The sequence below is a fragment of the Ochotona princeps genome, chromosome 15 (assembly GCF_030435755.1).
Source record: "Ochotona princeps isolate mOchPri1 chromosome 15, mOchPri1.hap1, whole genome shotgun sequence".
Classification (NCBI taxonomy): domain Eukaryota; kingdom Metazoa; phylum Chordata; class Mammalia; order Lagomorpha; family Ochotonidae; genus Ochotona; species Ochotona princeps.
In genome coordinates this window covers 6,190,061-6,217,812 of record NC_080846.1, presented here as the reverse complement: position 1 = coordinate 6,217,812, position 27,752 = coordinate 6,190,061, and the positions used below count along the sequence as shown (strand labels likewise).

The 27,752-nt window shown below is 43.8% G+C and overlaps 1 protein-coding gene across 3 annotated transcripts in view; it reads right to left on the bottom strand.

The window, feature by feature from the left end:
* DMC1 (DNA meiotic recombinase 1) overlaps window positions 1–25,149 on the bottom strand; it is a 33,055-nt gene extending 7,906 nt beyond the window's left edge. Inside the window, exons 1-12 of one of the 3 annotated variants that reach the window (XM_058673352.1) lie at window positions 25,094–25,149; window positions 23,253–23,336; window positions 22,448–22,492; window positions 20,270–20,416; window positions 17,259–17,341; window positions 12,322–12,374; window positions 10,534–10,575; window positions 8,627–8,699; window positions 4,298–4,389; window positions 3,860–3,933; window positions 3,616–3,730; window positions 3,203–3,263 (exon numbers count right to left, since the gene is read on the bottom strand). In XM_058673352.1, the coding sequence (XP_058529335.1) occupies window positions 3,203–3,263; window positions 3,616–3,730; window positions 3,860–3,933; window positions 4,298–4,389; window positions 8,627–8,699; window positions 10,534–10,575; window positions 12,322–12,374; window positions 17,259–17,341; window positions 20,270–20,416; window positions 22,448–22,492; window positions 23,253–23,303 (836 nt within the window). In that variant the 5' untranslated portion in view covers window positions 23,304–23,336; window positions 25,094–25,149. Of the gene's footprint in view, window positions 1–3,202; window positions 3,264–3,615; window positions 3,731–3,859; window positions 3,934–4,297; window positions 4,390–8,626; window positions 8,700–10,533; window positions 10,576–12,321; window positions 12,375–17,258; window positions 17,342–20,269; window positions 20,417–22,447; window positions 22,493–23,252; window positions 23,337–24,810; window positions 24,921–25,093 lie in introns of those variants that run through there. The other 2 variants (XM_058673354.1, XM_058673353.1) reach the window with 2 other exon arrangements.
* Window positions 25,150–27,752: the final 2,603 nt, after the last annotated feature.

The window sequence follows — 27,752 nt, the reverse complement described above, 5'->3', positions numbered from 1 at the left end:
CTCCCACATGGGTGCAGAGTCCCAAGACCACAAGCAGGGAGCTGGATGGGAAGCAGGACTGCTGGGATTAGAACCGGCGCCTATATGGGATCCCCGCACATGCAAGGTAAGGACTTAAGTCACTAGGCTATTGTGTCAGGTCCCTGGCCTAGATTTTCAGCAACTATTTATTGAGTGAATAAATAAGCAATTTTCTCTTCCTCAATCTTTTTACCTTAATACTATTGGAAATACCCAGAAAAACATTTTGAAAACTGAGAGACATAGAGTACTGCAGACAATGCAGCAATACTATTAGGGCTAAGTTTAGACAATGCTTAAACGAAGAGTCATTTCATTACATCTTATATAATAGATAGTAGCATATCAAATATCTCTTAACTATGCATGTCAGTGATTCATTTTACCTACCATTGTATAAGTACACAGGATTCAAGGTATCATTTGGCATTGCAACCATCAGGGTGATATGATTTAACAAGTTATTTATCCAGGAATATTTAATAGATACTAAAATAAATGAATGAAAGGTATTGCAGAACAAGGTATTTGCACAGTCTCAAAATATTACTCCACAAATTATGTGATTACAGAAGGAAATTCCGTACTCCTCTTGCTGGTGAGGACTGTCTTGATCACATGATCAGCTGCCATCATGCGCCTCTTGAGGTGATGGGCTGAGAAGACCATAGTATCAATGACACATGTCTCCTGCCCCAAAAGTTTAACACTTTAAATAATGAGGAGGAAAAATCAGATTGAGAGACAGTACAAGACATTTGCCTGCTCTCCAAGATGTCGGTGCCACATAATCTAACACAGGTTGAGAAACTATTCTGATGGAAGGAGGACGAGACGCATGACAGCTGCGTGGAAGGCACGCTCTCCAACGGACCCTCATTTGAACAGAAAAGCCCAACACTACAGAGTGACACTATCAAGAAAACTGGAGGCATTTGAACATCACTTTATAGTACATAGCACTATCATGCTGACACTAGACACCCTGAACATGGTAATTGTATTGTGGTTATATAGGAAATTTTTTTTTTTTGTTATTTGAAGAGATTTGCTGAAGTACTAAGGATAAAGTGTTATGATACTTGCAAATAATTCTTAATGGTTCAGGAAAAGGCATGCCTTTTAAACGGTTCACAACAAATACACGTACATACTTTGTGTGTAGAGAGACAAGAGACAAAGATTTTATATGCACTAATGTGGGAAGAAAAAATGTGGTAAAATAGCAACAATTTATGTACTTGGGTGAGTGATATATGTGCATTTATTGCATTTCTCTGGCAACTTATTTACTGGTTATAAACTTTTAAAGGCAGGTGTTTGGCCTACCAGTTAAGACACTGGTTGCCATGCTCAAGTTCATATTAGAGAGGTCAGGTTTGACTCCCAATTCCAGCATCCTGCAGATGTTGGCCATGGCAGACAGCAGGCGACAGCTCAGGCAACTGCTCTCTGATCTCCACATGGAGACTTGGCTTCATCCAGCTCAGCCCTGGGCACTACAGGCTTGTGGGGAGTGGAACCAACGGGTGGACCTCTGTCTCTCAAATAAAAGAAAAAATAAAGGAACTTTAAAGAATTTTGAAAAAATGTGAAAATTGTGATCATGAATTGATGGTTATTTTTGATGGTTTATTCAGGTGCTCTTCACAGGGTTCACAAGTATTTACTTGCATTCTCTTCCTTTGCTATTGCACTTTGGGCCTCCTTGTCTTTCTTTCACCTGGTGTCTTTGAAATAGAGCCTCAATAGTAAGGACTAAAAGGCTCTTTCTTTAAACAGCAGACTCCTCTCATTGTGTCTCCTTTAAAAATACCTGATGCATACACTGTAAAAAAAACCTGCTTTTTTGTTTTGGGGCTCACAGCTAGTGAGTACAATAGAGGACATTATGTCTTTGGAATATAAGTTCTTATTTCCTTAATACTCTTATCAACTGGTAATACCCTATTAAACCCTGAAAAGGGTCTATTCTTTTTTTTTTTAAGATTTATTTAAGATTTTATTTATTTTAAATCTTTTTTAAAAATAGATTTTGTTTATTTATTTTTATTGGAAAGGCAGATCAGATTTATGGAGAGAAGGAAAGACGGAAAGATCTTTCATTCATTGGTTCACTCCCCAAATGCCCTCAAGAGCCAGAACTGCGACAATCCAAAGCCAGGAACTTCTTCCAGGTCTCCCACACTGGTGCACGTCCCAAGTCTTTGGGCAGTCCTCCACTGCTTTCCCAGGCCACAAGCAGGGGGCTGGACGGGAAGCGGGGCCGCTGGGGCCTGAACTGCCACCCATTTGGGGTCCTGGTGCTTGCAAGGTGAGGATTTAGCCAATTGAGCCATCCTGCTGGGCTTGAAAATGCTTTAAAGAACAAGAGGAGGGCCCAGAGTGGTGGCCTAGTGGCTAAAGTCCTCTCTCTGAATGTGGTGCGATCCCATATGGGCGCCGGTTCTAATCCTGGCGGCTCCACTTCCCATCCAGCTCCCTGCTTGTGGCCTGGAAAAGCAGTTGAGGACGTCCTAATGCTTTAGGACCCTGCACCCACATGGGAGACCTGGAGGAAGTTCCAGGCTCCTGGCTTCGGAGCGCTCAGCACTGGTCGTTGTGGTCACTTGGGGAGTGAATCATTGGACGGAAGATCTTCCTCTCTGTCTCTCCCTCTCTCTTTATGTCTGACTTTGTAATAAAAATAAATAAATCTTTAAAAAATGAAATAAAGAAAGAACCAGAAGAAAAAGGCTCTAGAGAACATCTAAGTGATTAACTTCAAGCTTTCCCATTAATTTTTGATGCTCTTTCATATTGTCATTCTGAATATGGACAATGCCATCAATTTTTTAATATATTTGTGTATGCATCAAGGCTAATTATTTTGTATTTTTAAATTTGCAAATCAATTTATTTATCTGAGAGGTAGATAGAGTCTGGTTCATCTCCTAAATGCCCACTAACAGGCAAGGTTGGGTCAGGTCACAGCCAGGTCTCACATGAGGGGCGGGAGCCCGGTCACTTGAATAATCGCCTGCTGTGTCCTGGCAGGCACAGCAGCTGGAAGATGGCATCCGGAACAGAGCTGGGACTAGACCGCAGGCACTCCGATGTAGGACATGGGTATCCCAAGCAGCAGTCCTGCCCTCTTGCTAGTAACCTTTGTAAAATACAAAAACAGAAATATTGAGCTTACGTCATAGTTGCTCCTGGATCAGCAGTCATTTGATTGGTCACAAAAACAGCCACGTTATATTCTGTATCAAGAAATAAAATTAAGAAACTAAGAGAAGGGCAATACAAATATAAAGCTTTGATTGTAGATTTTAGAATTTAGAGACATTGTACCATAAATTAATTTTAGAAACAACACCACATTTCTGTTTTTGTCACTGATAATAGAAGTCAATTTATTTAAGGTTACTATTAATTTTATTTAGGTTAGGATCAATATTTCTTGTTTAAAAGTACATGTGAATACCTTGAAGGTAATTTATTTTTTAAAGAAAGTATCGTCCCCCCCGCCCCAATTCTGAAAATCTCTGCAAAGTATAGCTAAAGCACTTGCAGGTGCTATTGCAACACAGCCATTCTAGCTTTGAGATCTACCTTCTGAGATTTTTTGGAGCCTGGACAACATCTGGGCCAGCTTTTGCTGCCTCTCAGCCAACTCCCCACGACCACTGAAATCCACTCGAAAAAGTGCCATTATTGAATCAATTATCTGTACAAGGTTGATGGAAAAACAAATAAGCATTTGGAATCAGAAGGAAGGAATTAATTTGCACAGGAATCAACGGAACAGTAACATGCTAAGTAGCTCTGCAAGTGAGCAATATTTAGAAGCTTGTACCAGCAGCTTGAAGATGCCAGCCTCTTCATGGAACTTTGCAGCTACATAATCAAGTAGCTCCATCTGATGTTCACCTGGTAGGAAATGCAATAAGAAAATGTTATAAGGGCTCAAAGAAGCAAATCACTCCTGTCTGTGGGAGCCACGCAAAATAGAGTCCTGGGAGGGTTCTCTGAATTACTTATGACTATATTAAATGTGATAATTTTTTCCAAAAAGAATGCTACTCTGTATTTCAGCAACAATGTATGAGAAAAAAATTCAGGGCATTTTAATATCCAGGGATTTACCAGATAATAAAATGAGTGACTAAATTAATTTGGAGAAGAGTAAATTAAAAAGATAAAAAATCATGTCAAGATATTTAGTATCGATCAAATCATAAACCAGTGTTTCCAATCTCATAATAATGTAGGTCTTCGGCTGCATGGCCCTTACTAGTGTATGCACGTGCATACAGCACATTGTCCAGTACTGCATCGTGGTCTACGTTGAAGCGGTCAGCAATGTCCCGAAGGCGATCTGGACGACTGGAGTAGCCAAAGTTAAGGATTCAATAAATCAATTCCAAAAAAACTGAGATAACAGCTACAAAACACAATGCCTTAAGTAAGTAAATTAAAAGAAAGGTAAAACAATGTATCTGCAAAGATATTCTGGAGAATTCCAATCATTACTTAAAGTCTATATTTTTTCATAAGTGCTTCAAGTTGCCTTAGGTAGTGATACAGTCACAGAATTGTGGGGTAGGCCCTGTAGTGTACTGGGCTAAGCTTTCACTTAGAATACTCGGATCACATCCTAGTGGGCCTGGGGTCTAGCTCCCACCTCTGCTTCAGGTTCAGCTTCCTACTAGTGTGCCTGGGAGACAGCAGAGGATGGTCCGAGGACTGGCATGCCTGCTATCCCTGAGGGAGACCTGGCTAGAGCTTCCGGCCCCTGGCTTTGGCCTGCTCAGTCACTGCTGTTGTGGGCATTTGAGGAGTGAATCGTCAGATGAACGATCTCTATTTTTGTCTGTTTCTCACTCTGTCATTCAAATAAATAAAATTATCAGAGCAGTTTAGCATTCAGCTTAGCAGTTAAAACAACACATTTCCCCTGGGTTGGACCCTTGGTTCTAGCTCCTGACTGGCTCTTCCTATGATGGGAATCCTGGGAAACAGGAATAATGACTCAAGTAATTAGGTTCCTCTTACCCATGTAGACCTACACTGAATTCCCAGTTCTCCTTATAGGTGATTCCAGTGAGCCAGCAGATGGAATTGGTTTCTCTCTTATTCTCTCAAATAAATAAAAATCTTTAAAAAGTTCATTATCAATTTTACAGTAACCTTAAAAGCTAGTTACTGCGGCCTATGTTACATATTACAAATGAAAACACTATAAAAAGAGATGTAGTCTAGAAAAATATCACTGAATTTGTCACTTCAAAGTGAACTAATTCATCATACTTCTCTGTTCACTATGAAAGAGTTTAACATACCATTAATTGTGTGCTGCCAACAAATCCTAAAAATGACTACAGGAACTAAAGTGTCAGAACAGTAACCTCAAGAGTACAAAAGGGGTTATCAATCCAAGGATTTTGGTTTATGTAGGTTTTAAAAAATTATTAATTTTCTTTGAAAAGCAGAGTTACAGAGAGAAAGACAGAGAGGTCTTCCATCCATTGGTTCACTACCCAAATAGATGCAACAGCTGTATTTGGGCTTATCTGAAATCTGCAGTCAGGATCTTCTTCCAAGTTTTCTATGTGTGTGCAGGGGCCAAAAGTTTTGGGCTGTCCTCCACTGCCTTCCCAGGCCATTAGAAGGGAACTGGATGGGAAGTGGAGCTTCCAGGACTCCAACCAGTGCCTGTATGGAACGCCGGCACCACAGAAGCTGCTTATGTCACGGCGGTGGCCCCAGGTTTTAATATAAATTTATATAAAGATTTTTTTTTATTGGAAAGGCAGATTTACAAAAAGGAGAGACACAGAGAAAGATGTTCCAAAGATATTGGTTCACTCCCCAAGTGGCCCCAATGCCTGGAGCTGAGCTGATCCGAAACCAGGAGCCAGGAGCTTCTTCTGGGTCTCTCACATGGGTACAAGGCTTTCGGCTGTCCTTGACTGCTTTTCCAGGCCACAAGCAGGGAGCTGGATGAGAAGTGGGGTCACTGGGATACAAACTGGCAACCATATGGGATCCTGTCGCATGCAAGGAGAGGACATCAGCCACTGTGCTGAGCCCAATACTTTACATTTTAATTGAAGTGCAACTCATTCTGTTACCCTAAGCTCTGCCTTCTTTCTTTCTTTCCATGATTTTGATCTCTTCATGTCTTTCCTTTTATTTGGGAATAGGATTTTGAGTGAGTCAAAATCCTATTTATCAAGCAAAATATTAGAAAAATAAAGATAATTAAGAATGAATCGGGGGCCCGGCGGCGTGGCCTAGCGGCTAAAGTCCTCGCCTTGAAAGCCCCGGGATCCCATATGGGCGCCGGTTCTAATCCCGGCAGCTCCACTTCCCATCCAGCTCCCTGCCTGTGGCCTGGGAAAGCAGTCGAGGACGGTTCAATGCTTTGGACCCTGCACCCGTGTGGGAGACCTGGAGGAAGTTCCTGGCTCCTGGCTTTGGATCAGCGCAGCACCGGCCATTGCGGTCACTTGGGGAGTGAATCATTGAACGGAATATCTTCCTCTCTGTCTCTCCTCCTCTCTGTATATCTGACTTTGTAATAAAAATAAATAAATCTTTCTAAAAAAAAAAAAGAATCGGGTCCCAGTTGTGGACAATGGCCTAGGTTGCATAGTACTGAGGCAAGTGCTACACTGCTGGGAGAAAAGCAGCTAATAGCTGGTGAGCATCCTGGTCCTGGTTAATGCCAAATCTGTGTTAACTAAACCATTGTGCCAGCAGAGTCACCTAGCCTATTCAATTTTTTTCTTTTTTCTCAAGATATGCCAGGGGGAGAAGTTGCCAGGTCTATGATCTTCAGGAGCAGGGGCTTAGGAGTGCCCAGCGGGGCCTGGGCCGCTCAGCCTGGGTCCTTAGGCCTGCCTGCATGGTGGGTACCAGGTCTGGGAGCGCTGGGGGCAGGGGGTGCATTTGGGTCCAAGTTACCTGGGCTGGGTCCTTAGGCCTGCATGCATGGTAGATGCCAGGTCTGAGCCTTGGGGGTGAGTGAGGGGTCCAGCGGGGCCTGTGTTGGGCACCCTGGGGCTGCAATGGCACCAGGCAAAGCTCACTGGCTTCCCAGGGGCCTGCTTGTGGGGGTTTGGTGTGTGGGCTTGGAAGCGGTCTGGGGATGGCATAGGAGGGTGGGTGTGGGGACATGCAAGCTCACATCAAGGACTGGTGATTTGACCATAGAGTGCAAGTGTCAGAACTGGGCCTTCTCAGTGGAAAAGATGGAGCAGTGGATGGCAGGCCCAGATGCGCATAGAGGATACAGCAGCCAGCTGGGGCCTTGAGGACATCTGGCAACACAGCGGAGGAAGGAGGGCAGAACAAATTGGAGAACTACTCGGACCAAGTGATTACAGCAAATATCTGGGCAAATGGAGACTAAGGTGAACTATGTCAGCCTGTCAGCCAATGGACCTTGGAAGAATTTCCTCATCCTTGGATCGGTGAGTTTGACAGCAGTACAGAACTACTGAAAACACTTTAGCAGAACCCTCAGAGCATGCTCCATATCAGGGACCTTGGGTTGATATCAGGTGGCTGTTCCCATCCCTGGGTACTGGGGCGGTTGGGAGGCTGGGTGTGGCTTCTCTTCTTGTCTCCCGCTTCCCCCAGATACAGGACGAAGAAAGGGAAAGTTTGCGAACAATGGTATTACCCACTTTTCCCTCACTTTCGATCCTTCCCTTCTGATCAACTATGTGAACATCATCACAAATAAAATTAAAAGGATTTTTTTTAAAAAAAGAATTGGGGTCCAGTGCAATGGCTCAATGACTAAATCCTCAGCTTGCATGCGTCAGGATTTCATATAGACACTGCTTCAAGTCCCACCTACTCCACTTCCCTTCTAGCTCCCTGGGAAACAGCAGACAGTATTTCAAAGCCCATAGGAGACCCAGCAGCACCTGGCTCCTGGCTTCAGATGGGCTCAGCTCTGATCACTGTAGCCACTTGGAGGGTGAACCAGGAGGTGGAAGATCTTTCTCTGTGTCTCTCCTTATCTCGGTATGTCTGCCTTTCAATAAATCTTTTAAAAGAAGAATGATATAATTTCTTCTCATGTATTTGAAATGTCAGTTTTAGATCAAAACCATGTGAAGAAGTGAAACTTATTAAATAGAAAATGGTAAGAGAGATTATTTTCCCCTTGGAGTTTTCATTGCTAGCTATTTTGGGGGGAAGATTAGTTTATTTCATACTGGAAACACAAGTTTCACAGAGAAAGATCTCCCACCCTCTAGTTCACTCTCCAAGTGGCTGCAAAGACTGCAGTTGAGCCCATCCGAACCAGGAGCTAGGAGCATCTTTGGGCCCTCCAACAGGGGTGCAGGTTCCCAAGGCTTTGCGCCATCCTCTACTGCTTTCTTAGGCCACAAGCAGGGAGCTGGATGGAAAGTGAAGCAGCCAGGATGTGAACTGGCGCCCATACGGGACCCTGGCACGTGCGAGGTGAGGATTTAGTCACTGAGCCATTGCATGTGCCAGGGCCCTCTTCCCTTACCCCATCCCCGACCAAATGGTATATTTCAAATTGTCTTTGAAAACATCATACTATTACATTAGCAACTTATTTAAATAAAAAGGTTACAAGGTATTTTCTGTATCAATGAAGATAATCTTTCCTCCTGGGTAGCCACTTGCTCCTGGAAGTTGAGCTGTTACTGGGAAGCAATTAAAAATTAATGTTAGTAAGGGTGAATAAATTTTATACAAAAAATATAAATAAATGTTGGGTTTATGTTGATTGCAACTTTCTTTTCCCTGATTTTAAAATTTACTACAAAATAAACAATAATCAAGATGTCTAGAAATAAGTGCTTATGTATAATAAAATATAAAAATAAGTATTTATTGTCAAGGTTGCAACTCTTCAGTAAATTTAGCAAATAATCAGTCCTTTACTTTATAAATAATATGCTACATTTTCACATTAGTAACCAGTGGTAAAATTATACAAATATCCTTCAGTATAGTAGTAATTCAACAAAGAATTGAAGTATGTCTTGCAATACAAGATGATGTTCATGAAAGATCTCCCAAATAGAATAAGGAGGAAAATACTATTATTTCCCTCTTAAGAAATAATCACAAAGATAATTTCTGCTCTAGGATGCATTTAAGTTACCTTTCAATTTATGTTTCTCAGAAAAAGTCAGTGTATTTAGATTCTATGCAGTAGTAGTCAATAGTGAGGAGTTACAACATAACCGGTATATGTATTATTTCATATTTTTCTTTTTTTAAGATTTATTTTATTTTTACTGGAAAGTCAGATATACAGAGAGGAAGAGAGACAGAGAGGAAGATCCTCTGTCTGATGATTCCCTCCCCAAGTGGCTGCCACAGCTGGAGCTGCGCCAATCCGAAGCCAGGAGCCTGGAGCCTCTTCTTCTGGGTCTCCCACACAGGTGCAGGGTCTCAAGGCTTTGGGCCGTCCTCGACTGCTTTCCCAGGCCACAAACAGGGAGCTGGCTGGGAAGCAGGGCAGCCAGGATTAGAACCGGTGCCCATATGGCATCCCGGAGCATGCAAGGCGAGGACTCTAGCCACTAGGCTACTGCATGGGACCCCGTTTCATTTATTTTTCAAAATCACCCCGCGTCTTGGCACGAGGCTTCCTGGCGCTTAGTGGAGGGGTGAAGCACTGTGCCCAGGCTCACACAGTTGTTAATGGCAGAGTTAGACTGGATCACACATTCAGTTCTAGAATCTCTTCATATCCACTTTGCCAGGCTCAAAGAAATACAATGTATTTATGAAAAAGGAAATCTTTTAAAGATTTTTCTTAGAAACGTTTGTTTTTCAGTCTCTTTTAGGACCAATCTTTCTCCTTGGAAAGCAAAGGGCTGATATCACGGCATAGTACGTTAAGCTGCTGCCTACAATTTTATATTGCTTTGTTCGAGCCCTGGCTGTTCCATTTCCAATCCAGCTCTCTGTTAGTGTGCCTGGGAAAGCAGCAGAATACAGCTGCAGTGTTTGGGCTTCTGTCCGCCCTGTGGGAGACTCAGATGGATCCAGGCTCCTGGCTTCAGCCTGGCCCAGCCCAGTGGCTACAGTGATTTGGGAATGAACCAGCAGATGGAAGACCTCTAACTCTACCATTCAATAAACAAATCTTAAAAAAGAAAAGCAGTAAAGGATTCTAAACCTCAATAGATTTTGTGTTGTTTTTATAAAAAACAGATATAGAAAATATGGAGTAGGAAAAATTGAGCCAATGGATACTTCTTATCAACACAATCAAATGTTGTTTTACTTTCTTATTTCCATAAAGTGTTTCCAGGGCAGCACATGGTACATCGCCTCGAGTATCACACACTCAATGAGCTTTGTGGTGTGTGTGTGACCAAGGGCAGTTTGGTTAATCTCCTTGATCTTTTTTCCCTGCAAGTCTGACAGGTTGGCAGGACACTATGCACACAGCAGACACAGAGGGACTTTCAGGAGCTGGCAGCCATGGGTACTGTTAGTGCTGGGGTTACATATCCTTACCACAGAGTGTATGAGAGAGCTGAGTTTTCCCAGTACGAAATTCTGTAAATTGAAGAAAAAAATTAAAATATAGCTGTCTTTTCAGATATTTTTCTAAGTCATAAAAAATGGCCTTAACTATTACTATTTTCCAATTATCAAATGTCACTCACAAAACACCTCTTGTATCATAAATGGATTCCAAATGTATGAATACCAATAATTTGGAAGATTCTTTTTATAGTGTCCTTTTCCACAGATTGTGTTTTAGATTTAAAAGTAATTTAAATCAAATTTTCCTTAGGAATAGTCCTAAGGAAAGGACTATCCATCATAGGAAGGCAGGCAGACCTGGGGCTTTCCCTCTGAGCTGAGAGCTTCAAGGGAAAGCGCCAGTGGAGTAGCCTCAAACAGGTGCATCCCTTTGTACCAGCAGATGCCAAGGCTCCCTAGCAGAAGACTTGCCCATTCACCAGTTCAGGCCCAGTGAACACTCATAGCTTAAAAGCAAGCGTGTGACCCAGCGTGGTGGCATAGTGGCTAAAGTCCTCGTCCTGAATGTGCCAGGATCCCATATGGGCGCCGGTTCTAATCCCGGCAGCCCCACTTCCCATCCAGCTCCCTGCTTGTGGCCTGGGAAAGCAGTCAAGGACGGCCCAAAGCTTTGGGACCCTGCACCCGTGTGGGAGACCAGGAGGAAGCTCTTGGCTTTGGATCGGCTCAGCTCCAGCTGTGGCAGTCACTTGGGGAGTGAATCATTGGACAGAGGATCTTCCTCTCTGTCTCTCCTCCTCTCTCTCTATACATATCTAACTTTGCAATAAAAATAAATTTTAAAAAAATCTTAAAAAAAAAAGCAAGCTGGAGGAATCCACCATGGTGGGAGGGTTTGGGGAGAGGTGGGGAGAACCCAAGTACCTATGAAACTGTGTCACATAACACAATGTAATTAATGAATTAAAAAAAAAAAAAGCAAGCATGGAGATGATATTGTGGTGTAGTAGGTTAAGCCACTGATGTCAGCTTCCTGTATCAGAATGCCGGTTTACATACTATCTGTTCCTCTTCTAATTTAGGTGCCTGCTACCACACCTGAAGAGCCATGGATGATGGCCTAACTACTCAGGCCACTGCCGCCACATGGCAGACCTGGATGGAGGTCCAGGCTCCTGGCTTTGGATTGGCCCAGCCTTGACCACTGCAGCATTTGGGGAGTGAGTCAATGGATAAAAGATCTCTTTCTCCCTGTATCTCTTCCTCTGTCACTCTGATTTTCAAAACAAATACATATTTTTAAAAATCAATCCACAACCTTACAAGAGGGAAGTCACTAACTCAGAATCAACAGAAACAGCAGACACCAGGACAACTCCCAGGTCAAAAGAGAAAAATAAGAACAAAAGGATTTACTTCCTTAAGGCCAGCACAGACTAAACTGCTAGGTGTGATATATAATAAAGCTATACATAAAATTCATTTTTAAAAAACAGAGGCTGTAGTTAGGGAAGAGAGTTAATTTCTCCATTCATGGAACATGAATTATCTTAAAAGTTAGGATCAACGACATCCAATTATCTTTTGGGGATAAAAAAACAATTCTAGTCTCTTCTGTGGGAGTCCAAGGTGGAAGCGTAGGACACCGCAGTGGAACCTCGCTGTGCTGCTGCGTGTTTGCACTGCAGCCCAGACTGAGGCCACGGCTGCAATGACTGGGACTCACTCCAAGTTCCAGAATAGGTGCCAGTAACATCACTGTTTGATTTGATTTATATTTAATTTCAGGCAACAAAATATTAAGGTTGTGCCTACCTCCAAAAGCTTCTGTGATTGCCATGCTTTCGATTCCGCCTCCTAACAACTTACTGGAAATAGAAAGAAAGAATTACCAACAGCAGCAGAAATGGAGATAGCAAGAAAGAATAAAATATTCAATCATTAGTATCATACCTAACAGCAATTCTAGGCTGAACAAATGGCATTCCTCCTGCTCAGATGACAAATTCTACTACGAATGAGCAGGTTGATCAACAGAACAACATGTGGGACTGTGTTGTGGTGTGGCAGCCGGGTTAAGCTGCCATCTGCAATGCCAGCAGCCCAAATGGGCACTGGTTCATGTCCCAGTCATGTGGGAGACTCAGAGGAGGCTCCTGGCTGTAACTTTTAAAATAAATAAATAAAAGACGTTTGGGTATTAAGGAATATTTTACTTGTAGCAATGAGACAAATAAGTTCCATACGGAAAGTTATGAATGTTGCTGGTACTAAAACGGAGTCACATCTGTTCCGTGCTAACAAAGCTGAGTCAGAGAAGGCCACAAAGAGGCCTTCACATAGGGCTGATTAGGGGACATTCCTGCAGGTAGATTAGTAAGAACTTCCCCAAGGTTGTGGTGCTCCAGATAAGCTGCTTTCCTAGAGACCAGGCTGTCCCAGGCCCCAACTGACACCCATTCCTGCAACCTTTGGTCTTCGTGTCCTCTGGTTTCCAGCTGCTGACACGGACTTTCTGCTTGTAAGAGCCCTTCTCTCTACCTCCGGCTACACCTTGTTGCCAGTCCTAACTCTATACTTCTCCGTAAGCCTAAGTATGCTCACTTATTCCAGACAGCCTGTCTGATTTTCTTTTCAGGCTGACAAAATAAAATACTTCTACTATTGTAGATGCTACTTAAAATGTTCAAGGGAAGTTAGTCATATTATAAAAATCCCTTTAAGGATTACAAGATTGATGCATGGACTTAGAGCTTTAGGGAAACCGTATAACATTTTACTGAATCAAATATTAATTTAAAAAATGTAAACAGTCCCTGAGTGATGTTTTCTGTGTCTGAAGGCGAACATCAAGTACCCAGAGTTCCTGGCTCTTGGCCTGAGCCTGACCAGGCTCCAGCTGTCTCAGGCATCTGATGAGTGAACCAGTCATGGGAGGGCTCTCTCTCTTTCACCCTTCTTTACAAATAAACAGACTTAAAGAAAAAAGAAAGCTCTTAGTTAACAAAAATAAATCTTTCAAAAATAAAAAACAAAAACAAAAACAGACTCTTGGAAAACATTCATCATCACTGACTCCGTTTAGGAGAACTTGATGAAATCTTCCCCACAAGGAAATGGCATTCCAGCCAGAGGGAAGGCCAGGATCAAAGGCCCTGCCCCAGGGGGGTATCTGATGCGTCCAAGGAGCAGCACTGAAGCCAAGTGAGAAAGACCTGATGAGGGTAGAGACTGCAGATCAGAGGATTTGGGTTTTTGCTCTAACACAGGAAATCTGGTTGTTTTCAGCAAAAGAGTTTCATTTAAAAATAATTTACTTATTTATTTGAAAGAAAGAGAGGCTCTTCCATACACTGGTTCACCCCCAAATGGTTGCAACAGCCAGAGTTTAGCCAAAGCCAGGAGCCCAGGCGCCATCTTCTGCTCTTTTCCCAGGTGCATCAGCAGGGAGCTGGATCAGAAGTGGAGCAGTCAGGATTGAACCTGCACCATATGGGATGTCAAAGGCGGCAGCTTTACCTGCTATGTCACAGATCTGGTCTCAGGGGTATCATATTCTATGTTTGAAAAGAATTATTCTGGGGCCCAGCGCAGTAGCCCAGTAGCTAAAGTCCTTGCCTTGTACGCACTGGGATCCCATCTTGGTGCTGATTCATGTCCTGGCCTCTCCAGTTTCCATTCAGTACTCTGCTTATGGCCTGGGAAAACAGTAGAAGATGGGCCAAAGCCTTGAGACCCTGCCCCTGCATTGGGAGACCCAGAAGCTCCTGGATCCTGGTTTCAGATTAGCTCAGCACCAGCCATTGCAGCCACTTGGGGACTGAACCAGCAGACAGAAGGTCTTTCTCTCTGCCTCTCTTCCTCTATCTGCCTTTCCAATAAAATAAATAAATCTTAGAAAAAAAAAAAAGAGTAAGTAACAAGGAAAAGGTGTGAGAGGGAGGTTATTATAATCCAAAGGAGATACCGACAGGTGCCGTGACTTGGGCTAGTGAACTAGCCGTAAACATGACACGAAACAGTTGAATTATTGACCCCACGCTCTCTCGTTACACACACACAGAACATATGTGACTTCAACAATGTCATGGAGGCTCCAGCTGCTCGCTGCAGTGCTGGCACAGGAAGACCACTGGAGTTACAGGCAGTCATGTCGGGAGCAAACCAGCAGACGGTCTTTCTCTCCGCCACTCTGCCTTCTAAGTAAATGAATCTTTTTTTCAAAGTTTCATGGAAAAATAGAATGAAAAGATAATTTTTTTTGGTTCAAATGGTTTTTATAGCCATATTCAGAGGAGTCTTTAAGAAGCTCACAGAAAATGCATATTCTGGAAAAAACTATGTGTAGACTTCAAAAATTTTTGCACCAAAATACTCGTCTTTCAATTCTATTTTTCCATTAATTTAAAAGATCTATTTTGAAAATCAGAGTTCACAGAGAGAGGGAGGGAGACAGACCTCCTATTCACTGTTTACAACTTCGATGGCCCAAAGGCCATTTGCTGGCCCAAGCCAAAGCTGGAGCTTCCTCCAGGCTTCCTTCCAGGTTTCCACAATGCTGGCCCCTAAAGTTATCTTTCATTTGATTTTCCCTTTGTGTGTGTTGGTGTAACATATATGTTAGCCTTTTATTGTAGAAAATAATCAAACATGGACTAAAAGACTGCAGTGCACCATCATGTATCTATCACTTGGTTTCAACATTTATCAACTGCCAACTCACAATCTTTTTTCACATTAATCTCCAATGACTTCTATTCCTTCCTATATATTTAAGCATATAGTAGATTACGTATCATTTAATCCTAAATATTTTAGTATGCATGTTTAAAAGGCAAGTACTCTCATTTTAGTTTTTATTTATTTGAGAGAGCATTCCATCTCCTGGTTCACTTCTTTAAATGACTACAGTGACACCAAACGGAGCAAAGCCCGGAATCGGATCTCAACTCACTGAACCACAGCACTCCACCATGAAACACAAGTGATTTAATCAGCATCTCAACGGCTAGGTCAAATAACCACTCCCCTCTCATTTTTAACATCACATTATAACTATAACATATTAAAAATTAGTAATTCCTTATACAAACTACTTAGTTAAATGTTTAGTTTCCCAATTTGTCTTGGTTTCTGTAGTATGCTTCAATCAGGATTCATATAAGATCTACACATAATGATTGCATGATGTCTTAAGCATTTTTTAATCTACAGATTGTTAATGTATTTGTTCAAGAAACTGGTTGGTTTGTATTTTTGAAAGGAGAGTGAATAGGATTTGTTCAGGGTTAGTGTTAGGGTGTGAGGAGAAAGAAAGGCGCCACAAAGGACCCCAAAGTTTTATCTCTGAGGACAGCGCAGGAGCCAGATCTGAGCTCAGGGACCTCTGGGAGGAGTAGATTTGGGGCAAACGTCAGAAGTTTGGTTTAGGACTTGTCAAGTCTGGTCTATCCAACAAATACCCAAAAAGAGGCAAAACTGACAATGACTTTTTTTTCTTGGATGCCAGAGTTTTGTGGAATACTTAACAAAAATGCCTTCATTCTAACTGATCTTTGCAATTCTTAAGAAAAAAAAAAAAGAGTATTGTCCTGTGCATTGGGAAGATGGTGATTTAAACATCATAAAACAGTACATGAGAAAGAATGTTAAAATTGCTACTACTTGAGCCCGGCGGCATGGCCTAGCGGCTAAAGTCCTCGCCTTGAATGTGCCAGGATCCCATATGGGCACCGGTTCTAATCCCGGCAGCTCCACTTCCCATCCAGCTCCCTGCTTGTGGCCTGGGAAAGCAGTCAAGGACGACCCAAAGCTTTGGGACCCTGCACCCGCGTGGGAGACCCGGAAGAGGTTCCTGGTCCTGGCATTGGATTGGCGCGTACCGGCCCGTTGCGGCTCACTTGGGGAGTGAAACATCGGATGGAAGATCTTCCTCTCTGTATCTCCTCCTCTCTGTATATCTGGCTTTCCAATAATAACAAAATCTTTTAAAAAAAATTGCTACTACTCAAATATAAAAATGACATTAGATCATTGCTTCTCAAATATTCCATCTAACAACTGATTTATAAGTAAAACCTAAAAAAGAAAACCCACGAAGTTTCTTTTATCAAGGGAGAAGAAAAGGAAAAGTTAAACTGATTTGTTAGTAGATTAAAACAGCTTATTTGAGGAGCTAGTTATGTTTTGGGTCTGAATTTCTTGTAAAAAATTGAATCTCAGGGCCCGGCGCCGTGGCCTAGCAGCTAAAATCCTCACCTTGAACACGCCAGGATCCCATATAGGCGCTGGTTCTAATCCCGGCATCCCCACTTCCCATCCAGCTCCCTGCTTGTGGCCTGGGAAAGCAGAAGAGGACGGCCCAAAGCCTTGGGACCCTGCACCCGTGTGGGAGACCTGGAAGAAGTTTCTGGCTCCTGGCTTTGGATCGGCATAGCATCAGCCATTGCGCTCACTTGGGGAGTGAATCATCGGATAGAAGATCTTTCTCACTGTCTCTCCTCCTCTCTGTATATCTGACTTTCCAATAAAAATTTAAAAATAAATCTTTTAAAAAAAATTGAATCCCATTCCTACAGCCTAGAATGTGCTTTAGTTTGCACTTTTGAAAAAAAAAAAGAAAAACAACTAAACTACTTTGAAAGAAGAAACTATTTCTAGTACTTATAGTAGAAATAACAACCAGAGAGAGGAAGCGGAACATGATATTCCAAAGACTGCTTGGTGGCTACAGAGAGATGTGAGATACGCACTCAAATTCCTGGCTCCCTGTGGTGATGTGGAAAACCATTTTCCTCTTCTCACTGTATTCAAACGCCGTCAGGAATCCTGGTTCCTGCAAAAAGATAAGGAGGCAAGTGTAAAAGGTTTGTGAGACAGTCATATCCTCAATGATTATGGTCATGATTTTGTATGAGTACAGTTCTTCTGTCTTTTTCCTTAACTAAACATTTTGAAAATTTTACTTGAAAGACAGAGACAGAGATCTTCCTGCTGCTGGTTCACTTCTCAGATGTTCCCAGCTGGGTCTCTCCTGTGTGTGTGAGGGAGCCACCCACTCGAACCATCACCTGTTGCCTGCCAGGGTCTGATTGGGAGGAAGCTGGGATTACTCAGTCTTTCTGATATAGGGCGCAGGTGCCCTGAGCAGCACCATTGTTTCAAGAAAAATGTATTTATTTGAAAAGCTTAATGATTGTGTGTGTGTGGTGGGGGAGGGTGAATGGCACGGAGCAGGAGAGAGCGTGCGGATGGGCAGGGCGAGGCCAGGCTGAAGCCGGGAGCAGAGCTCCGTCCTGGTCTCCCATGTAGAGAGCAGGGGGCAAGCACTAGGCAGTGCCTTTCCAAGCACCTTGGTAGGAAGCTGAATCGGAAGTTGGAGAGCCAGGATCCTGGCAGCCATGTGTGGGATGAGGGTATAATGTGCAGCAGGCATCCCGCATACAACACTGCCCTGCCGCCCAGGAAGCCCAGGAAGCGTCTTAACTCCTTTGCCCAAGCCTACCCGAAGGTCCTTGGAGGCAGCACAATAGGCTTATGGCTAAGAACACAGGCTTTCAAGTCATCCCACAAATGTTTCAAATAATCTCTAACACTTTTTAATGATCTGACATGGAGTTAAACTGCTTATTTTTTTCCTCAGCTTCCTCTTTTGAGCTAAATGGAGATAATAACAGTGTGTCTTTCACAGGATAGCTGTGAAGATTAAATGATACATTCACAGCATTAAGCAGAACAATATTTTACTGAGTGATTCAGTTTGTTTAACAGCAGCATTATTTCCCAGCTCCAGGAATTTCCAGAACAGGAATTCTGGTTTTTACTGTTCATATAACTAGTTTTTTCACCTGATAGGTAACTTCTTTGCTGAATCACTGAGCCACAGCTGACACAGTGGAGGAAATAATGAAAAAGAGCCCTGATGGAGTCTATAGTGTGTGTTGCATGGCACTATCACAGCAGTTTTCAAACTTTGGACAGTTTGGGAGGGTGGCAGCAAGTCCGGGCCCTAGCCTACTTCAATAGCCATCTGTCCTCTCTTTACTATTCTTTAGGAACCAGTCCAGATGATTCTGATATACACCAGTGTTGAAAATCACTGTCCAGTGAAGCCAACTTTTTTCTCCCATTCTGTTTGTGAACATCAATCTGTCAATCTTTGCCTTTTTTTCTTTTAACAATAAACAGCTTGGACCCAGCACTATAGCCTAGTGGTTAAAGTCCTAATCTTGCACACCAGGATCCCATATGGGCACCGGTTCTAATCCCGGTGGATCCACTTCCCATCCAGCTCCTGGCCTGTGGCCTGAGAAAGCAGTCGAGGACAGCCCAAAGCCTTGGGACCCTGTACCTGCGTGGGAGGCCCGGAAGAGGTTCCTGGCTCCTGGCTTTGGATCAGCGCAGCTTTGGCTGTTGCGGTCGCTTGGAGAGTGAATCATCAGATAGAACATCTTCCTCTCTGTCTCTCCTACTCTCTGTATATCTGACTTTGCAATAAAAATTAATCTTAAAAAGATAAGAATAAGCAGCTTTAGAGAAGAAAGGATAAGTCTGGATGTAGTACTGGGTGCTATTTTAATTTAAAGATTTACTTAATTTTACTGGAAAGGCAGACTTACAGGGAGAAGGAGATACAAAGAGAGAAATCTCTTCTGTCTGCTGGATCACTCCTCAAGTGGCTGCAACAGCCAGAACTGAGCCCATCCAAAGTCAGAAGCCAGGAGCTTCCTCTGGGTCTCCCATGTGGGTGCAGGGTCCCAAGGCTTTGGGCTGTCCTCTTCTGCTTTCCCAGGCCACAAGCAGGGAGCTGGATGGGAACTGGGGCTGCCAGTACATGAACCGATGCCCATATGGGATCCCGGTGCGTGCAAGGTGAGGATTTTAGCCACTAGGCTACCACGCTGGGCTTTTTAAACAAAAGAAAACTCATGTCTGGAAACTATAAAGCACCAGTTTTCCACACTCCGGGTAGTGCTCCAGGGATTCCGTAGGCACCTTGGCTGCTGTGGAATTGACCTGTGGTTAGAGCCACTCGACTGGATTCAGAGTTCACCTGAGTTCTCTCCAAGTACGAAACCACCTCTGCCTATATCCCTCTCTGCCTTGCCTGTCTGAGAAATGAAAGCAAGTGGTTGTCAATGAAGAGCTCCTTGGACTTGCTGGAAAAAAGACCCTCATGCACACGTGGAGACATGAAGAAGTTGGTTCTTCTGCCAAGAGAGAGGCTTAGTGATTTCCTTGTTTTGCACGTTCGTGTTGCCAGAATTGGTACCTCTAGTGGTCCCCAAAAGCTCTACACAAAAGCATGAGTCAAAGGCAGCTACACTTTTGCGTCTCAGCATAGAAGCCGCATGAGCTCCCTTATAGTTTGTGGGCCCAGCTGGAAAGCAGTGGTGATGTTCAGCAGCCTCAAAGAACATAGTCCTGAGAAAAACACAAGGATAAGGGAGGTAGAAGAAAACAAAATGAAAAGGAGAGGAAAGACAAAGAGATAGAAGCCAGAGAAGTAACACAGAAGGAGACCAAAAAGGTTTTGGTTAAAATAATTATCTTCATTAATGTTCTAGGTCTCTTAACCCCAAACTCTGTCTTTTAGGAAGTGTCATAGTTTTGAAACTGAAGTGAGAAAAAGTTAACATGGGGAGAATATACAGGAGCTACAAGAACTCAGCATTCTCCCAACGGCTTCTAGTGTTCTCATGAGAGGCTACAAAGATGCACAGGGTCGATTAAAGCTCGAGCGGCAAGAATGGACTTTGCTTACGATCAGTTTGTTGGCCGCCTCTTTGATCTTGTCCACTTTGGCTTCGGAGAGCCCTTTGACATTGCACAGGGCTCTTCTGGTTGTCATCTGGATCCCCTTGATGGTACAGATTCCCACTGACTTGAGTTTCTTAATGTCAGCCACGTTCTGCAAGTAAAAGAATGGGCATAGAGATTGGGAAGATGCCAGTCTGGAAGGTTCCCATACTATGTCATGTGCTTTCGTGTCCACCTCCCTCATCAGGATGCCAATTTTATACAAGCAACCAGGTGGAGCCCACCCACCATGTAGCCAAATGTTCTGGAAATATCTAAGTCGAACATCCCCAGCAGGCTGCCAACTGTTCTGGCTGTGCCCTCATTTTCCAAAGAATGTTAGTGAGTCCGTGCAATGGAACAAGGAATTCAAAAGAGAAGTCTGTTGGTAGAAAAACTAACAAATTTATCACACATTCACCCCCTCAGTTCAGCTCCTTTCTTCTACAGTATTTCACTTCCAAAGTGTACTTGTGAAAAAAAAAAATTTTTTTTTCTCCTCTGGTCCCTGGAGAATGCAAATAACTACATCACCAAAGGACTAGGATTTTCTCTTGTTTCTATTTTCTAAAACCAACCAAATGAGATTAAATATGAGAGCTTCAAAAGACAATATCAGCAGTTTTATTACCAACTGACTACAGTTGAAATCCATCTAATTTTTTTTCTCAAAGTTCATCATCATTTAGTTAGTCGTTTGCCATGCAGAGTTCTGCCAGGACACCTTCTAGCAAAGTCAGACATCTCCTCCCCCCCCTTTTTTTTTAATCTGAGAGGCCGTTACAGAAAGAGATGGAGAGACAGAGAGTTCCCCAATCCATTAGTTTACTCCCTAATTCTGCAACAGCCAAAGGTGGGTTAAGCCAAGCCAGGAGCCTGGAACTCCATTAAGGTTTCCAGTGTGGGCAGTAGGAGCTCACGTGCTCGGGCTATCCTTTGCTGCTTTCTAAAGCACATTATCAGAGAGCTGGATTGGGAATGCAGCAGCCAGAACTCGGACTGGCACACAGGCAGTGGCTTAACCTCGGCTCCCAGAACTACATTTTCTGTTCATGAAAATAGCATGGGGGCTGGCACCAAGACCCAACAGCCTAACCCTCCACCTACAAAGCACCAGCACCCCCTATGGCACCGGTTCTGTCCCGGCTGCTCCTCTTCCCGTCTAGTTCTCTGCATGTGGCCCGGTAAGGCAGCAGAGGATGATCCAGGTGCCTGGAACCCTGCACCCACATGGGATACTTGGAAGAAGACCTGGCTTCTGGCTTCAGGTTGGCTCAGCTCTGGCCACTGTGGCCATTTGGAGAGTGAACCACAGGATGGACGATCCCCTCTTTTCTTCTCCTTTTTTTTTGTTTGTAAATCTGCCTTTCCAATAGAAATAAATCAATCTTTTAAAAAATTACAGATAAGGAGTTGGGGAACAGTTACAGAAAGATCTGAGAACATCTACAATGGGATCAGTGGTTCTTCTTTTTCTTAAATCATACACTGTTTATTTATTCTTATTTTCCATTATACAGTTATGGAGCAGTGGTTTTTAACCAGGGCAGTTTTGCCCTCCAGTTCTCTAGAAATTTTAAAAGTTTTATTTTAATATTAAAACATTTTTAAATTTTAAAATACTTAATATATCTGTAGACATATTTTGGTTTTCATAGCTGGAAGGATATTACTGCTATTTAGTGAGTGAGTTGAGGGATATTGTTAACTGGCCTGGAACCAGGACAGCACCCCCACCCCCATCCCAACAAAGAATTATCCAGCCCCAGAGATTTAAAAAAAAAAGACGCTGAGTGTCCGGCGCAGTAGCCTAGTATATGCTGGTCTCCCATATGGCCTCTGGTTCTAATCCCGGCAGCCTCACTTCCCATCCGGCTCCCTGCTTGTGACCTGGGAAAACAGTAGAGGATGGTCCAAAGCCTTGGGACCCTGTATTCACAGGGGCGACTTGGAGCAGGCCCCTGGCTTCAGATCTGTGCAATTCTGGCTGTTGTGGCCACTTGGGGAATGAATCAGTGGATGGAAGATCTTCACTGTCTCTCCTCTCTGTATATCTGACTTTCCAATAAAAATAAATACATCTTAAAAAAAAACAAACAAACGCTGAACTGAATGATTTACACAGCATTGGCAAACTACTTACAATTCCATGTTTCTGTAACAGGTCAATGTCTTGAAACAAAGATTCCTAAAGGAGATAGAACAGGAAAAACAATGGAGTTTTGATTTTTCCATATCTATTTCAGGCATTTAAAAGAGTTCATTAAAAACTACAAGTTCCTCAAATTCCACTTCCCTATGTAGGTAAAAATAAGAATAATACTTTTCCCACATTGTTACATACTTTGAGACAGCAACCCTGACAGGCTGGAAAGCCAATGATCTGTGTCGGAGCCCGCTAAAATGGTAAAACTACTGCCCAAAGGGGTGGCAATAATTGACTTAAATGTTTTCTCAATGTTCTTTTTTTTTTTCACTGCAAATAATGTTATTTTATATATCCTTTTCAATAATGTTATTTTATATGTCCTTTTGCAGATAGTTATTCTATAAATGCTGCCACAAGTTACTTCTGTATTTAAAAACAGAATCTTCCTGATTCATATAAACCCATCTATCAGGGAAGATTTACCATGGAGACACAGTCTAACACCCACAGTCTGATGTTCTGCAGACAGCTGTTTTGTCAATTTTCTCCCCCGGCAGGCCTCCTTCGTCTAGAAGCAGGCTGCTACGTGGTACCACTGCACACAGGTCGAGTATAGCCATGTCAGCTGTTATTTAAATATTTTCTTAGCAGTTGCTAGGTAGCTAATCTTAGCGCCCATTCCCAACCAAGTGGTTATAAGCTTGTAATATGTAACTCTTATTTCTAGTCGGTTTTTTACAAATAGTAGCTAACCAAGAACCAACCTGACTTGTGAACAGTGACTTCATTCCCCTCATACCTCCTCATCTTGGAATCCTGGTTCGTCCAGCACAACCAGATCCTCCTTCATGGTGAGAGATGAGCAGCTGGAAAACAGGCAACCCTGGGAAAATAAGAAATACTGTTTACAGAGAGATTGGACAGCAGAAAAATTCCTTTGCCCAGAGGCCACTTTGGTTTCATTTCAAAGTAACTAAGGACCAGCGAAGGACAGTAAATGCAACATTTTGTTTGGAAAGACCAGACTGGCCTATTTTTTCTGCTTGGCAACAGGCCATATTTGTATTGAGTATGACTGTGAGGAGGGGTAGGATAGGGCTTATTTGGTTTATTTTTCTCCTCCACACTGCTCACTTCTTTTTGATCATTTTTTTTATTTCTGACTGATTAATTATGATAGTGCAACATCCTTGCCTTTGGCTGGGAATATTAGAACTGCACGCTGTTATTCAATTGTATTTATTTATTTATTTTTATTGCAAAATCAGACATACAGAGAGGAGGAGGAGAGACAGAGAGGAAGATCTGTCCAATGATTTCACTCCCCAAGTGGCTGCAACAGCCAGAGCTGTGCCAATCCGAAGCCAGGAGCCTCTTCTGAGTCTTCCATGTGGGTGCAGGGTCTCAAGGTTTTGAGTCCTCCTGGATTGCTTTCCCAGGTCACAAACAGGGAGTTGGCTGGGAAGTGAGGCTGCAGGGGTTAGAACCAGCAACCACATGGGATCCCAGCGCAAGCAAGATGAGGACTTTAGCCACTAGGCTACCGTGCCAGGCCCCAATTGTATTTATTTTTAATGACACTCTAAAACCATGATTATGTCATTCTTCCTCAAACTTCATCCACCTTCCACAGAGTGTATCTTTCTCATAAACGCCTTCTTGCTTCCTATTTATGAAAGGGCAATCTGTTTTCATGAAACATTAATTCATGCTTTGTCTCTTTGTAGTCACTAGTTTCATGATGTCTTTTAAAAAGTATGGTGGCTAGAGCAAGTGTTTGGTACAGTGCTTAAAACGCCACCCTGGACACGTGCACTTGCTTCCCACATGGAACGCCTGTTCTGGGCTCCTTCACCTCCAATTCCGGGGGGCAAGGGGGATTATGGCACCCGCAAGGGAGACCCTGATTGGGCTCCCGGCTCTGGCCTGGCCTGGGCTTTTGGGTAATGATCCCTTTCTCTTTGCCTGTCAGAAAAAGCAAAACAAAAACAAACAAAAAAGAGGGACATCCATCAGAGGTCAGAAGCAGTTCAGCTAAGCAGTCTTTAACACGGCAGAGATTTTGTTCCAGAGTTTTCTTCAACCGTTGGAGACTACATTATTCATGATAATAAAATGTCCCAAACGACCATTTTTCTTGGTCTAAACCATCTTGTGACCTAACACCAGTCAGGGGTGGAGGCCGAGCGGCTTCGGCGCTTCTAGAACCCCGGCCCTCAGCCACGGCAGACCGAAGGAACACACCACCCGCCTCCCCCCAGCACCCCGGGGATTATGCCCTGAGCAGCCGGTGCCACAGCGGGGCCCGCGACCCTCTTCCTCCCGAGACCTGGTTCGCCGCCAAGCTTTTCCCCGACCCGAGTCCCCTTGTCAGGAGGCCAAGGCCTCCAGGATTCGACGTAACTCAGGGGCTGGAAGTCCCTGGGGCTCAGGGATCCCGGGCTGGGGTTTTGGTCTCTCAGCCGGGGCGGCCAAGCTCCCTCCTCACAAGAAGCGGGGGGCGCGCGTTCCTGACCCGGAGCTTTCCCCTATCAGAGTCCTCACACAGTTCCACACAGACCACTCGCTTCCGTCAGACCCACAGGGGGTCCCCCCAACTCGGGCTTTCCGGTCCTCAGCTGACAGGATTCTAACTCCGACCCAGAACGCTGAGGTTGGACGCCAAACGACTACTTACACCGCGGGGCGGGGCGGGGCGGGGCGGGACCGAGGGGCGGGGCGAGGGGGCGGGGCGGGACCGAGGGGCGAGGGGCGGGGCAGGACCCTCGGGGCGTGGCACGCCGAGGGGAGCGGTTGGGGAAGCGTGCTGAGGAGCAAGCTGGCGCTGAAGGCAAGGAGAGGATTCCGAGAGCGGATCTGGAGGCAGGGGAGGGGAGCTGAGCGAAAAGTGGCTCACTTTAAGGTGCCCATCTTCTTACCTGTGTAAGTTTTAATCTCCCCACCCCACCCCCGTCCATTTCATTTAAAACTCTGGTTCATGCTTCGTTCTCACTTAGCTCAGTGTCCGCAGTTTATCTAGTCTGGGACGCTCTTAGCACTTGCCTCGCTCTCCGTCTGTGACCGATACGCTTCCCATTCAGGATGGAGAGGAATTTTTCATTCTCCCAACTTGAAGTTTTAAATAGACCACAGTCGCCAAAAGCATTACGGTTCGGCTTTTAGTGTGAGGCCAGCCTCTCTTCAGTCTCCTCCCCTTGCGTGGAGCCTTTCAGCTTAGAGTCACAACACGCTCGCCTCTTGGGAGACGCTCTCAGCATACACTAGGGGTTTTTGGGGTTCCACACCTACTATAGGATCTGAATCATTTCTATTGGAATAAGTAGCAGAACATTCCTGAAGCTGTTGGTATTTTGTAGCGCTCCTCGCATCGCCAGGGAACTATCTAGAGAGCCAGCCAGTAACTAAGATAGTTCTTCAAAATCTAGTGTTTTCTAGAATATTCTGTCCTTGTTCCATGGAAATAAGCACCATTTGGAGGAAGTGCCACTGGGCAGCAAGGACGGGTTTTCAGTCAGTCCTTCCTACAATAATTACAGCAACTTTGGAGCCACTTGTTAGATGGGGATTCGCCAGGGTACAGAAGAGCTGCAAAGAGCACAGCAAGATGATTTAGGGAACTGTAACATATGTAGTTTGGTGTAGTGACAGCTGGGAAAGAGAAGTGTTCATAATATTTGAGGGTGTTGTGTGCAGTACACTTAGGGAAAGAAGCTGAAATGAAATTGGGAATGACAAATTCACGAAGTGAGGAGGGCATTCTGGCTGCAATGTTATATCCATGGGTATGTCTGTATCATACGGGTGCTTGTATGCAACTTTGTATGTGACATATCAGTGTCATATGGATGGTTATCTACAACTCCAAAAACGTCTTAAAACCACAACACCCCCCCCCCCAAGAGTCAGAAAGTGCACAGGAAAACTTTTCTATTCAAACAAGGAAGAAAAAAAGTTTGTCTTTCATATCATGCAAAAATTCTGAATATGAGGAAGGTGGCATTTCAAGTCAGCGGGAAATCGATGAGCACACTGAAGTTGGAACTCCCAGATGGCCATCTGGAAGGAAAATATAATTAGGGCCATCTTTCACACCTTATACCAAAATATATTCCAGATGGATCCAAAAATTTAACATGAACAACATGTAAAAATACCAAAAGAAAACATGGGACAATTTATTAACATTCCAGAATAAGAAAAGGTGTTTTTAAATACCACACAAAACTCCAGAGCCATAAAAAGACTGAAATTGTCTACTACACACACACACGCACGCACACACACACACACACACACACATATCCCATGTCATAAAATACTGTTTGTCCTGTGGGAGACAGAGAACAGAGCAAGCCCAATTGGATCAGTTAGGGACCAGGTAATACTCATAGAGTCTGTCCAAGTTTTTCAAGTCCTTCAGAGAGTCCACAGTTCTTCTATAAGAATTTTTTTATCTTCTGTTGTCATTTTATGATATTCTAAGGCATTCAAAACAGGCAATGGGTTTGCAGTCAAGACCTGGATTTTAAACACAACCCTTTACTGCCCCTCTGTGGACAGCCACCTTATAGCCAAATGTGAATGGACGCTACTCTGCCCAGCCTCCTAGGGAGTTTCCAGTGCACATAATTGAGAAACACTTTTGCACAGAATTGAAGAGTGAAGACTCTGCCATTTATTCACATTCCAAAGGCAAAAAAAACCTTAGATGCACTTTCCTTGCTCTCTAGAGACACCGGCTGACATTCCAGGGTTGTAAAAGCCCAGGGACTCTTTACTCGCCTCCCTGGAGATGTTGGCCTGTTGGTTGAGACGCCCGCATCCCAAATCAGTTTCAGCTTGAGTCCCGTGTCCAGCTCCTGGTCCCAGCTTCCTGCTAGTGCAGACTCTGAGAGGCAGTGCCAATGGCTCAAGCATTTGTATCCGTAGGTTTTATTCCTGATTATTGGCTTCTACCCCTTGCTTTGGCCTCAACCTGCCCATGGCAAGCATTGCAGGCACTTGGGGAGTGCACCAATGGAAGAGAACTCTTTTCTCTATCAAATACATTTTGAAAATTTAATAAAGAGATGATTAGATTTACAACTGGGGACCAACTAGAGTGAGTGTCATAGGAATGGTGGCCCTTCACGGTGTGTGGTGGGAAAGGCAGAGGGAACACAGAGGCTATCTGGATGCTGCATGTGGTTCTTCTGGTGTGCTAGGACCAGCAAGAAAGGCACTCTGAATCCAAGAGTGAGAGGCAGAAGGAACATACCTGTTGGATGCTTGATGATCCTGAGAGCCAACACCTATTGCA